Genomic DNA, 13412 nt, shown 5'->3' on the forward strand with positions numbered 1-13412 from the left:
ATGATGCGGTCTTCATGGCTTCGGCCCATATGGGCGCGGCGTACATTATGGTAGATGTCACCACTGTGGCTATTATCCTTCTGCTGTGCTGTTTCGGTCCTCGAGTATTGGCCATCATCCTTGAGATGGCTGCAGTCGATCTGGATGCTTTGGCTGCTGCATACGATAGGTGCGTCTTAAACGATAGCCTGTGGTCGATCAGTACTCCAAGATACTTGATTGAGGCGCTTGTTACTATTGGAGTTGATCCGACTCGTATTGTGGCCTTCTCCACAGTCTTCCTGCTGCTTATGAGCACTGCCTCCGTTTTGTGCTCGGCGACTGCTAACTCGTTGTCTGCGAGCCAGCACATGAGGGTGTCTATCGCGAGGCTGCACCTATCCGTGATCTCGTCGAGGGTTTTCGCTACCGTTACCAGCGCTATGTCGTCCGCAAATCCCACCACAGTGCATCCTGCGGGTAGTACCAGCCTTAGGATCCCGTCGTACATGACGTTCCACAGTATCGGGCCCAGGACTGAGCCTTGAGGTACTCCTCCTGTCACCAGGTACTCGTGCTCTCCGACATCAGAGGAATATGTTAGCACTCTGTCCTTGAAGTAGTCCGCTACGAGGTCGATCAGGTAATTCGAGATTCCCATGCGATGGAGTGCCTGCAGGACAAGGTTCCAGTTGGCAGAGTTGAAGGCATTCTTGACGTCCAGGGTGCAGACGAGGCAGTACTCTTTCGAGCCACCTAGCCACCTTTCTCCTTCAATTGCGTTAGCAGCCAGTTGGGTGACCGTTTGGATCGCGTCGATGGTGCTTCTTTTTCTCCGAAAGCCAAGCTGGTGGTCCGATAACACTCTAAGTTAGTCGAGTTCTTTTTCGAGGTGGGTGCAGATTATACGCTCGAATATCTTCCCCGTTGTATTTAGCATACATAGGGGTCTGTATGAGGATGCGTCGTCGTTCACCTTGCCCGGTTTTGGGATAAGCACCAACCTTTGACGCTTCCAACCTATGGGGAAGGTTCGTTGGGTGAGACACCTGTTGTACATCTCCGTGAATATACCCGGGTAGTTTGCCACCAATGTGTGCAGTGCAGCATTGGGAATACCATCGGGGCCAGGGGCTTTTTCGATCTTTGTTTTCCTTAGTGCAGCCAGGACTTCGGCTTCGCCGGTAAGAACAGTATCGCCTTCCCCGGTAGCTTGCCATGTAAGGGGCGGCTGGGTGGGGAACAGGGTGGACACTATTTGGTCAAGCTCTAAGTGGCCGGTAGGGGTCGGCTGTCTGTTGAGCTTACCCATGACCATCCTGTATGCTGACCCGAATGGTTCTGCATCCGCCGCTTTGCACAGCTCCTGGAAGCATCTGGCCTTGTTAGCTTTGATCGCGTTCTTCAGCACCTTTCTCTTGGCTTTATAGGTTGTTTCCCTTAGCTCCTGGTTTCCGCGTCCTCTGCTTCTCTGGCACCTGCATCTCGTCATTCCACCATGGTACTGGTCTTCGCCCGTTACCACCTTTCGTAACCTTCTCCATAGATGCATCGCACGCCAGCTTCACTCTATGGGCTATGGTCCTCGCGAATGTGTTAGCGTCTCCTGTAACGCAGACGCCTTCCATGTGTGCTAGGAGGGACACTGTGTTCAGGGTATGCGCTTTGTAGGTTGTTTGGCGGTTGCTTGGGGCGGCCAGTCTGGGGCTAGTCTGGGTGATGATCAGGGCGTGGTCGCTGTGGGTGTATATGTCTGACACCCTCCATACGCAGTTACGTGCCAGGTCAGGGCTAGCAAAGGTCCGGTCGATAATTGACTCCCGACCTGACTTGCCGGAGGTTGGCCTGTTACCTTCGTTGAGTAGGCATACGTTTAACGAAGCCACTGCCTCAAGGAGGATGGTTCGCCGCCGTGTCGTACTAGCGCTGCCCCATGTTGTGGACCATGCGTTGAAATCACCTGCAATGAGGATAGGGGACCTACCGCGTGCGTCGTCAGCGATCGAGCGTACACATTAGCGAGTTCAGAACAATAATGCAGGAGCATGGTGTGTATGTGTATATATAATAAATGATAACGTAAACTGTATTAATTTCTTCTGTATGTGTGTTTAAGTTTATAGTATATTTATTAGTATATTTAATGCATGCTCAACTAGCTCTACTATATCGATTCGTCTGTGCCAAGAATTGAAAGCGTGGTGGAATTTTTCAGCACAAGACAAGAAACAAATAAACCGTTTTGTTAACAAACACCAGCTTTCAATTGTTTGCACAAATACCTCGGGTTCTGCGTTGGAGTCTTTCCAGCTGCCACTTTCCTTTTGAACATTGAGCAATCGCAGGGCATCCCTTGGTAATGGCATTACTTCGTCGGATTTTACAGTGTATTTCTCGACCGGCACGATAAATTGAGCAAAACCAAACACCAAACTCGCCGCAGACAGCATACACAAGATTTTGTGTATTGTTTTTTTATCAATCAATAAATCAAATATTTTTTTTTTTATGTGTCACTGTCATTAAATTGTTGCCTTCAATTTTTAATTTATAAGTCCACCCGGGGGCGCCATGAAAATAAAAACTTGAAGACCGGAAAACACTTTGGTGGCTATGAATTTTAATTGGGCAAAAACGAAAAATAAGTGAGGTCGATCTAAATCAATTTCAACGAATTCTAACTGTACTTCGACAAAATTTCTTAGAGCCTAGCTTAACAAAAGTTGACGAAGACGGAGCGAATTCGTAGAGAGCGAGAAAGTACTTTATTTTAAACCCGCCTTAGCCCGAAACTTACTTACACTACAATCTTCAGGTCTAAAAACAACAATTCAATGATTTCAATCAACAGCCTATTTTGTCAAACGCCTTGTAAAAGTCCAGGGAAATTATCGAGAGGTGGGGCTTTAAGGAGAGGAACCTTGTTGCTAGGTGGTCTACATATCATACCCCTCTTAAATCCGAATTGGTTCTTGTGAATGAGATTGTTCGTCAGAACAAGCCACCACATCCATTTGGAGATAATTTTGTCTAAGACTTTGAAAAGATATGGGCTTAGGGAAATTAGTGTGTATGATTTAGGTTCGACTTCGGGTTTTTGTGGGTTAAGGATGGGAAATATGAGCCTAACTTTGTAGGCTTGTGGGATGTAGGAATCCAGTATATTATTGAAGTGGTTGAGAATTCTGATTATAAAGGTTTCTTGGACACTTTAATTGTTCTTCTGTATATAGCATTTTCTTTTTTAAAATCATGATTGTTTGTAGTGTTAATGTTCCTTTTAAGAAATTTCCTTTAGTCTTTTTAGGATTGTAAGTTCCTGGTTGGACCAGGTAACTGTGTGATTTAGGAAAAAAGTTGTATTTTGAGGGATAGATGTAAGGGGAAATTGGATGAGGGATTTGTTAATAAGTGCTAAGAAAAGTTGCCAGTCTGCTTTCTTAAGGTTAAATGTTGGTTTGGCTAAAAAGGTGAGAAGGTTTTTGGGAATCAAAGATGGAGAAGAGATCACTAACATGAAGGTCGTAAATCACTTTCCATGTTAATTCTGGGGCTATGTCGGCATTAGCGAGAGAGAGGTCTATGTGTGTGAGTGTGTTGTGAGTGGAGAAGTTGATTTTAGACATGTCATTGAGGAGGATACAGTCTAAGCGGTCTATAAATTTAGCCACAATGTTGCCAATAAATTTGGCTCTGTGGGATCCCCAGTAATGGTGCCAACTGTTGAAAGACGACTGTGGGAAGATTGTTTCGGGTAAGAACGTTTTTGAGGTCGTTTATGCAAAATTGTTTGTGGGGAGATATATACATAGATTGATATTAGTGTAAGTTTAGATTTGGAATTTATCATTAAGCCTATTGCTTTAAGCTCAAAGTTCAGTTGGTGCTGTGTGTAAGGTATAGATTTCTGAACTAGAATGGTTGTTCCGCCAAATACGTTTGTATAGTTGCTGCAGTATATTGAGAAGATTATGGGTATGGGGAGGGATATTGTGTTGAATATGTGGGTAATTATGTGTGGGGGTAAGTTTCCTAGTAAGTGTTTGTAACTATAGGTAATTAATTCTATTTCATTAATATTCCATTGCAATATTTTTATATTGATTTCAGTCAGAAGTATATATATTGTAACGAACTGATTTTTAGTGTCTGCTCGCTACGAGATTCGTGCGGCTAGCTCAGTATATTGTGTGTTCGTCCCACCAAATTTATATTAACGTGACCGCCCAGTAGCTCAGTGAGAAGGCACAGAATTCACGGGTTCGTATTGGGTTTTATTGCGGGTATATTATTACAAGTGTCTTAGTCGCTTGGTTGGCCTTGACTCGTTGCTTGTGACCTTCGTTGCTTCCGACGGTCCTGTATGACTCGACGACCTCTCGCCTTGGTGACTCGGTGCTCCAGTCCTGTAGCTCCCTGAAGATACTCGCAGCTCCCTGAAGATCCTCGCCGCTCCCTGAAGATCCTCGCAGCTCTCTGAAGACGCTCGCTCGCTGTTCACTTCTCACGCGTGACTTGGTGACGGCTGGTAACGACTCGGAATGGCGAGGGGTATCGGCCGTACGGGCTTAGGGAAGCGTCACCGTTCTCAGACTAGGGTGAACAGAAGCTGCGCTCTCCAGGATCGCTCCTTTCGACACACCGCCGCCTGTCCCTTGCTCTGTCCCGGATGGTCCTACTGGGGTTTCTGCTCAGCCCGCGCAGACAGTCAAGGCGTAACGCCAGGAAGCTGCCTCGCGCCTTACTTCGCTTCCACGCCTAGTGTAAACGAACGTTCCACCCTAGCCTCACCCTTTTGCCTTTTGTCCGGGACGTTTCCGTGTGGCTTTTGGTACTCGGGGTTCGGGCACGCCGCTCCGGGACCTCGCAAGTCGAATCCGTAGGGCTCTCCTGGATAATTCCACTCGAGACCGTACCGATCGACCGCTCTCCCTTCTGGCTTGTTATACTCGTGGCTCGGGCACGCCGCTCCGGGACCTCGCAAGTCGAATCCGTAGGGCTCTCCTGGACAATTCCACTCGAGACCTTACCGATCGACCGCTCTCCCTTCTGGCTTGTTATACTCTCTCCAGGCGTAACGCCAGGACTTTGTGGACAGGGTTAACCGACCGCCTTGACCTAGCCGTGTGATGCCCCCTGGATCTCAGCTACCTGCGTCTCAATTCGGAGATTCCTGGTATCCCAATCCCGAGCGTCTCGACGTAGCAATCTCGCTCCTTGTAGGCTCCCACGGCGCTGCTTCTCTGGCGACTCGACTTGCTGCTGCTCCCTTGTAGATTATCTGGTTGTTTGATTGTTCACTTTGGTATCTGAGTGATCTTGACGGTTTGACTCCTTGTGATCGACTGATCCAGCTGCCAGCGCTCTGCGGCCTTATATAGGGCCTCCGGGAACCACTCCACCGCCGAGATGTGGCACTTCCTCTCCCGGTCCAAAGTTCACGGGAGAGTCCAAAGTCCGGTGGAGTTCCGTTACCCGCTTTTGCACACGGCACTCTTGCCTTGCCCGCGAAGTCTCCACTCTCTCTCGATCTCCATCCTTGGTCTCCAAACTCTCTCGCTCTCCTTCATTGGTCTCCAAACTCTCTCGCTCTCCTTTGTTGGTCTCCAAACTCTCTCGCTCTCCTTCATTGGTCTCCAAACTCTCTCGCTCTCCTCGCCGCGCCGTTACTACGCGAATTCGCCGCGTATCTGGCAAGCGGCCGGCCATCTGCTGCTGTTTCTATTTGTGGGGAGTTATTCAACTCCTCACAATATTCTTGATCACATCACTAGACGTCCGCCTGTCCGTCCGTTTCTTCTCAAACTAGTCTCTCAGCTTTAAAGCAATCGGGCTGAAACTTTGTCAAAAGTCTTCTTTCATTTGCAGGTAGTATATAAGTCGGAACCAGCCGGATCGGTCATTTTTTAATAAGTTCCAAATTTCGAATTTAATCTTATCAAAATCGGACGACTATATGATATAGCTGCCATAGGAACGATCGGAAAATTGGTGGGAAAATAATATGAAACAAATTATAGCTTCGCTGTTTTTTGACGTATTATCTTATACTATTGGGAATATAATTTTTTGTATATTTAAATTTAATAATTATAGCTGCAAGGGTATACAAGCTTCGGCTTGCCGAAGCTAACTTTCTTTCGTGTTTTAATAATTTTATATTTTTAGAGGGGTCTAGAGGGGACCTCGATCGGGGGGTCCCCCATCTTGCCGTCGTTTTTTTATGGAACCATAGAGTAAGAATCTATATAGAGGTTTCAATTGCTCTGCCCGAACCTCTGCCCAACCTCTGCTAAGAGCCAATTCAAGGCCAAGTTTGAAGCTAACTTAGGTGCGAAGCAACAGCAATAGGGATTTCGATTAAAAACAAAAACAAAACAGTGAGCAAGAGCGGAGCAGAATGAGGTGGGAAGGAATTACAAGTTCGATCGAACTTGTCAAAAAGAGGATCGATCATAGCCTCATTATCTAAAGAGAGCGGCAGAGCAATTGGCGCCTCTATATAGTTCATTACTCTATGATGGAACATAGGTTGACTAGCGCGCTGGCCTTGCTTGCACTTGCACTGTACCGTAATATTTGTAGTTTGTTGTTGTTTAGTTTAATTGTCTGATAGAAGACACTGCTGATCTCAAGGAGAGTACAATTGTGACTGACTCTTGTGAATACAATATATTTCAGAATATTAATTAAAATTTAAATCAAATCGGACGACTTCATCATATAGCTGCCATAGAAATGATCGGATAAAGTCAGGAGTTATATTATATATTTATATTCTTGTTCAGCATCACTAGTTGATTCGATCTAGCCATTGTCTGTCCGTTGCTACGCAAACTAGTCTCCCAGTTTTAAAGCTATCATGATGAAATCTTTCAAAAAGTCTTATTTCTATTGCAGGTAGTATATAAGTCAGAACAAGCCGGATCGGTGAACTATATGCTATAGTTCCCATAGGAATGATAAAAATAAATTATTTTAAATATATAAAATTATAACTTCGGCGTTTTTTGACATATTTACTTGGAAATATCATTTTTTAATATTTCAGAATTCGAATAAAATTTAAATCAAATCGGGCGATTTCTTCATATAGCTGACATAGGAATAGTTATATAGTTAAATAGTTTTACCAATATTTCCGATATTTCGTACATACAAAAATTAAACATGAACATCCTTACGTTGGTCTATTCTGAAATTCAAATTTCAGGCACAATTCTGCTATCGGCGTAACAATAGAAAGTTATGACAAATAAAATTAAACTTGTTTTGCTTGTTTGGTTTGTATGGGAACGGGAACTTAAAATTTATCAGACAGAAACAAAGAAGACTGAGAGACTAGTTGGCGTAGTAACGGTCAGACGGGCAGATGGACAGACGGACAAGGCTAGATCGACTCGTCTAGTGATGCTGATCAGGAATATATCCAAACTTCGGACTGAAATCATAATACCCTTTGGTAATACCGGGTATACAAGTGTTTTGCGGAAAATATATGTGAGCGCTGACTGTCCGAACTTAAAGACCTCTTACCATTAAGTGCTAAAGCTTAAGAATATAGTTCTAGTAAAGAAGTCAGAAACAGGTCTGCAGCGTTTTAATGTTGTCAAAGAAAAATGGCTCAGTAGCCAACGTTGACAATGGTAGAACTTTTGTATCAACAAAGACACACTTGTCAAAAAGTTCTACAAACACCTTTAGAAGCTCTTCAGTTTTTGAGTAAAATAGCTGAAGACTTCTATTGTGAGCTTGAAGTGACTTATTTTTTTTCCGCCAATTTTTTTTTTTCATACTTTTTACAGTGTAAATTGAGAGGAAATATTGTTTCACGTAGTTGAAATTGTGTACATCTTATGATGTGTGATATATTATCCTCTTGCAAAAATTTTAAGTCGCTAACTGTAGAATAAATGTTACATATAAGCAAGCAGGCATCCATGGCGTTAAGTATTTTCTCAATAACTTCATCATCTACAATTTCCTCTTTGTCCTCCTGCAAAATAATCAAGAAAGGAAATTAACTTCGGCAAGCCGAAGTTTGTATACCCTTGCAGTTATAATTATTAAATTTAAAAACACAAAAAATTATATTCCCAATAGTATAAGATAACATGTCAAAAAAGACCGTAGCTATAATTTGTTTCATATTATTTTCCCACCAATTTTCCGATCGTTCCTATGGCAGCTATATGATATAGTCATCCGATTTTGATAAAATTAAATTCGAATTTTAGAACTAATTAAAAAATGTTACTTTCAAGCTTAGGAGGTTATATGTTAAAAAACACCAAGATATAATTTTTTAAAATTTTTTTTCCGATTATTCCTATGGGAGCTATAAGATATAGTGGTCCGATCCGGCCGGTTCCGTCTTATATGCTACCTACTACCTGACTTTTGGGAAAGTTTTAGCCCGGTAGCCTTAAAACTGAGAGACTAGTTTGTGTAGAAACGGGCGGACAGACGGACATGGCTAGATCGACTCGTCTAGTCATGCTGATCAAGATCCTTCACTGCGTTGCAAACCCTCTGCAAGGGTATAAAAATATGTTTATTTAATCAAACGCCAGAGTGGATCTCAATACCCGACTTTTTATTTGAATAATCTTTTTTTCTTATAAGTAAAACTTTTGAAAAAGAATGGTATGAATTTTCATGTTTTGTATAATATTTTTATTATTGTCGCTTAACATATAAAAGAAATAGGTGAAATGCGAGTTTTTAATGTTTTTTCCAAAATTTTTTGTGAGATCTCGGAACGTATAAAAGGTAGAATGTAGAAATTTCTGCGCAACGCATGTTTTTTTACCAAAACGCTTAAAGTTGTCTGCCGCCCAAATTAATGGTAGAAAGTAGAGATTTCTGCAGAGTTTAAGTTTATTACAACGAAGTTGAACGACTCTTACCCTCACAAACGCCCAAAACGCTAAAAAGCTGTCTGGCTCCCAAATGTTTAATAATTTCGTGAAAGTGTAAATAGGATTTTGTTTCGATTACACAGGTAGCAACATTGAACCTTTTGAAATTTTCACAAGCAATCTAAAATTTTCCATACTAATTGGGTCCTCCTGAGTAAAAGAAGCATAAAAACTTATGTGACATAACCTACAGTTTCCAAGTTATAGAGCGATGTTCCCAAGATCGCCATTAAATTTTCGTTTTTCTAAATACAAAATAATTCGATCTAAGGACAAGGAAATTTTCCTTAAATTAAGAAAGCGTTAAATATAGGAATGGAACTAGAGTCGCCCAAAACAAACGAGAAAATAGTTCCTTATATCTAGAATTTCGTGAAAAATAGAATGCCTAACGAATGAATAAAATGGTTTTGCATTACCCTTTCTAAAAGTGATAACTTTAATCCTAAAGTAACTCTAATCAAACAATCATTCATCAAAATAGTACAGCCAAACCCAAGGAAATTAAAAAACAGCGTGCCGAATGTAAACAAATTAAGAAATTGTATTGATTTATTAGATCTTATAACACATTTTCGTCCCAAAAATTGATATCAGAACTTTGTATGAAATCCTTTTAGGTTTTGCAATATCTTTTGATTGTTGTACCACTAGTTGTGATCGGACCATCACAGCAGTGATGCAGTGGGCTTCGTCACAAAGTAGACTGCCGTCCACAGTCATGTTAGTTTTCATACACCTCAATACCATGAACTTCTGATCAAATTAAAAATTAATTAAAAAGTGTTTTTACTTTTGTTCCGCTGCAAAGGTTGGGATTTCGCAGGCAATTCTGTGTATCGCACACTTAAAGATTTTTTCACAGTGTAAACAATTGTTTGAAAAGAGTGAATACTTAGTTTTCGTCAGAAGGTTTTAACGCAGAGAAGGAATAAAAGACGTTCCGAAAAGACGTTCATTTTATCGAAATACAGCACAAGCCTGCAGCTTTAGTATTGTAGTTTACAAGTTACGGGTGTACTAAATATTGCTACTTATAACTGTTTTCTGCCAAACTTACAAGTTTTTCCAAAAGTGGTAAAACTAACGATTATTAATGTAAGCTTTTTAACATCGTCTTAAATTTCCAGAACCTTCAAATAAAGTTTGGATACGCACAAAAAAGGTCAATGGGCAGGCAGTGTTCGATAATCTGAAATGTGTCCATTTTAGTTGATTATTAACTTTAAAACGAGACTTTTTACAACAATGGGTCGCATGTCAAAAGGTGAAGAATTTCAAGAGCTATGCACCTTAAAATTTAATTTGAAATCGCTAGAGCCGTTTTTGAGGAATCAGAAAATAATTTGAACTTTCAAAAAACGTTTGCCCATAATTTGTAAACGGTGGTGTTTAGACAAATCATGTTAGAAATGCGTCAAAGTATTTCAATATACCTTTCTAACAACGTACAGCACAAGCCTGTATCTTTAGTAGTTCACAAGTTACGGGTGTACACAATTTAGGTATTTATAGCTGTTTTCTCACCAAACTAGATAGTTTTTCCAAAAGTGGTAGAAGTAAAGATCCTTCTATTAAGCTGTTCAACATCATCTTAAGTTTCCACGGCTCATATTTAATTTATGATTTCGGCCCGCAACAATAAATATTTATTTACCTACACGTAAATTTTCTGTTGTAGCGTGCAGAATACATAAATTTAATATAGTTTATTTATTTTATCGAATGTAATATCATTTTTCGTCACAATTGTTGATATCAGAAATTTTTGTTAAGGGCGCGTTCGCCACTACTTTTTACCTCGCTAAGAGGTGTTTTTGTTTGATATCAGAAGTTTTTTTTTGCACAAGAGTTTAAGTACCCCAATACCATGACTAGGAGTCGTCCCCTTGAATATTAAACTTTTTAATAACAAGTTTTATCGCTTCAATTACCCATTTTAATAGCACAAGCTTGGAATCTCAAGGGCTGTATAGTTTCAGATTTCAAGAGAAACCTGTCGTTTCTTATATTCCGCCGAACTAGCGGGTTTTTCCAAAGTGGTAGAACAAATAGGTCAAGTTTCCTATTTCGATTAGCTTCATGCAAGTAAAGGACCCTAAAACCATAACAGATTTTCCGTTTGAAAAAATCTAATAAGAATATTGTTCATTAAATTGTTTTTTTTCTTGTTTATTCCAATAAGTATGAAATATTACGTATACGGAGCTGAAACGAGTTGCACTTTTTATCGCTTAATATGTTCCAAACCGTAATTTTTAGTGTAAAAAGTGTTATACATCAAAAATTGAGGAATCTCAAGGGCTACAAGATATAAAATTTAAAAAGAAATCGTTCGACTCAATTTTGAGAAAATAGTCAAAAAGTGGTTTTAAAAAATAACTTTTTATCATAACTCTAAATCTATTATATTCATACAATTTTACTATATAAGGAGTATTTAGCAAATTAAATTATCTTTTTAGAGGTATATAGCACGTTTCTGTTGCATTAGTAGTTAAGCATTTTAAAGCTTGCTTTTTTTTTGGATTTTCCGCTAAACTATCCGGAACATCGGATTTCAACAAATGACGTGTCATTCGACGCATATTCTCAGTAAGAATAAAACTAGCCAAACAGCTTGGGGCTTTTATCCCCACCGTATCCAGCAGCTCCAATTGTACAAATTTTTACTTTTACACTTTCACCGCCTTTTCTCCCAAACAAATTTATTTCGAAAGTCTTGGTATGCAATCTTCTTAGTTTTTGCGATACCTTTTGATTGATGTATCACCCATTACGATCGGACCACAATGGCAGATTTTCAATTCTTGCGCGCTTCGCCACTACGTGTACTGCCGTCCACAGTGATATTTACCTTTTAGAGCTGTGTATAAACCCTTTGCGGGATTTTTTTTGCACAAAACATTTCATCATCCATTTTCGGCTAACGGAACCCATTGAATACCTTCAAAATTTACGTACTTTAAACTAAGATCAATGCACAACATCTTAAACGTAATGTAGCACTTACCTGACTTTATTATATTAACTTAAAGAAACGATTAAAGTAACTCTGCTGCTCACTCAAACAGAATGCACCAAGTCTTCTACTCTACTACCTTTACTTGATTTCTTTTGTTTTCTCTTCGCTGTTGGCGCGTGCCACTCCACCTATACCCTTTCTAAACCGAAAAATATGCGGCTATATAATTTTTACTTCTTGAGTAAACATTTTTTTTAAATGCTAATACTAAAATGTTTTAAATATTGAAATCAATTTTAACGGACTAAATTTCTAAAAAATTATATTGTAATAAAAATGTATGATAAGTAAACATTACATTATTAGTAAATTCCACTCACTTAATTTTACTATAATCAAATAGTTTAGTTTTATAAAACAAAATTAGTTGTTTTTTTTTCGATGTATAATAATGCTCCTAAAATATTAGGGCATTCACATGTCGCTGCTCCACGAAAATTTTTCCGCCGAAATGTTAGTCAATAGCCGAACATAACAGAGAGACGCAAAAGAAATAACGGGTCGGCCGAAATTTGTCTCTGACAGCGCCGAGTGCAGGCAGATTACACCAGTTTACAAAAAACAAGGAAGAACGCTATAGTCGAGTACCTCGACTATCAGATACCCGTTACTCAAAGGGAAATGGATATATGCAAGCAGCAAAGCGAGATTAAAATGCGCCACCTACCGGCGGTAGACAGATTTAAGCGTTATGGGCGTTAGAGTGGGCGTGGCAAATTTGTTTTTGGATCAATCGATAGGTACTGACGACCAATACATTTCAGTTAAAATTTTTTATCTAGCATGCAAATTGTGGGCGTCACAGGTTTTCGCGGTTTGTGGGCGTTTAAGTGGGCGTGGCAAACTTTTTTTTAGGTCAATCGATAGGTATTGTTGAGAACAATACATTTCAGTTAAAATTTTCTAACTAGCATCAAAACTGTAGGAGTTACAGTTTTGGGCGGTTTGTGGGCGTTAGAGTGGGCGTGGCAGTCTACTGAAACAAACTTGCGCTGCGTAAGAAGCTCAGGAGTCTTCACGCCAAATCTCAATAGCCTAGCTCTCATAGTTTCCGAGATCTCAGCGTTCATCCGGACAGACAGACGGACAGACGGACAGATGGACATGGCTAGATCGACTCGGCTAGTGGTCCTGATCAAGAATATATTTACTTTATGGGGTCGGAAACGCTTCGTTCTGCCTGTTACATACTTTCCGACGAATCTAGTATACCCTTTTACTCTACGAGTAACGGGTATAAAAATTGATGAAATACGCCTTTTAGGAAACCTTTGTTTTCTGGTAAGATACATTTCCCTGATTAAGAAAAGGGCACTTAAAATTTTTTTTATGGTACCAATTTTTTTTTTATTTTCTAATTTGAGTTGTGATAAGTCAGTTTCCTTTCTATTAGTGCTGGGCAAGCTAAGAAGTATGCGATTGCAGTTAAGAGGAAATCATTTTCATATATTTTTAGCAAGGAAACTGACGTTATGCATAACAACTTG

The 13412-nt window shown here is 40.3% G+C and overlaps 1 protein-coding gene across 1 annotated transcript in view; it reads left to right on the plus strand.

The window, feature by feature from the left end:
• Positions 1-7374: 7374 nt before the first annotated feature.
• The window catches only part of LOC108018805 (UDP-glycosyltransferase family 50 member B3), a 450659-nt gene continuing 444621 nt past the window's right edge, over positions 7375-13412 (plus strand). Inside the window, exon 1 of the mRNA XM_070998421.1 lies at positions 7375-7479. Coding sequence (XP_070854522.1) covers positions 7390-7479 — 90 coding nt within the window. The 5' untranslated portion in view covers positions 7375-7389. The remainder of the gene's footprint in view (positions 7480-13412) is intronic.

This window comes from Drosophila suzukii (assembly GCF_043229965.1).
Source record: "Drosophila suzukii chromosome 2 unlocalized genomic scaffold, CBGP_Dsuzu_IsoJpt1.0 scf_2c, whole genome shotgun sequence".
In the NCBI taxonomy this organism is placed as follows: Eukaryota; Metazoa; Arthropoda; class Insecta; order Diptera; family Drosophilidae; genus Drosophila; species Drosophila suzukii.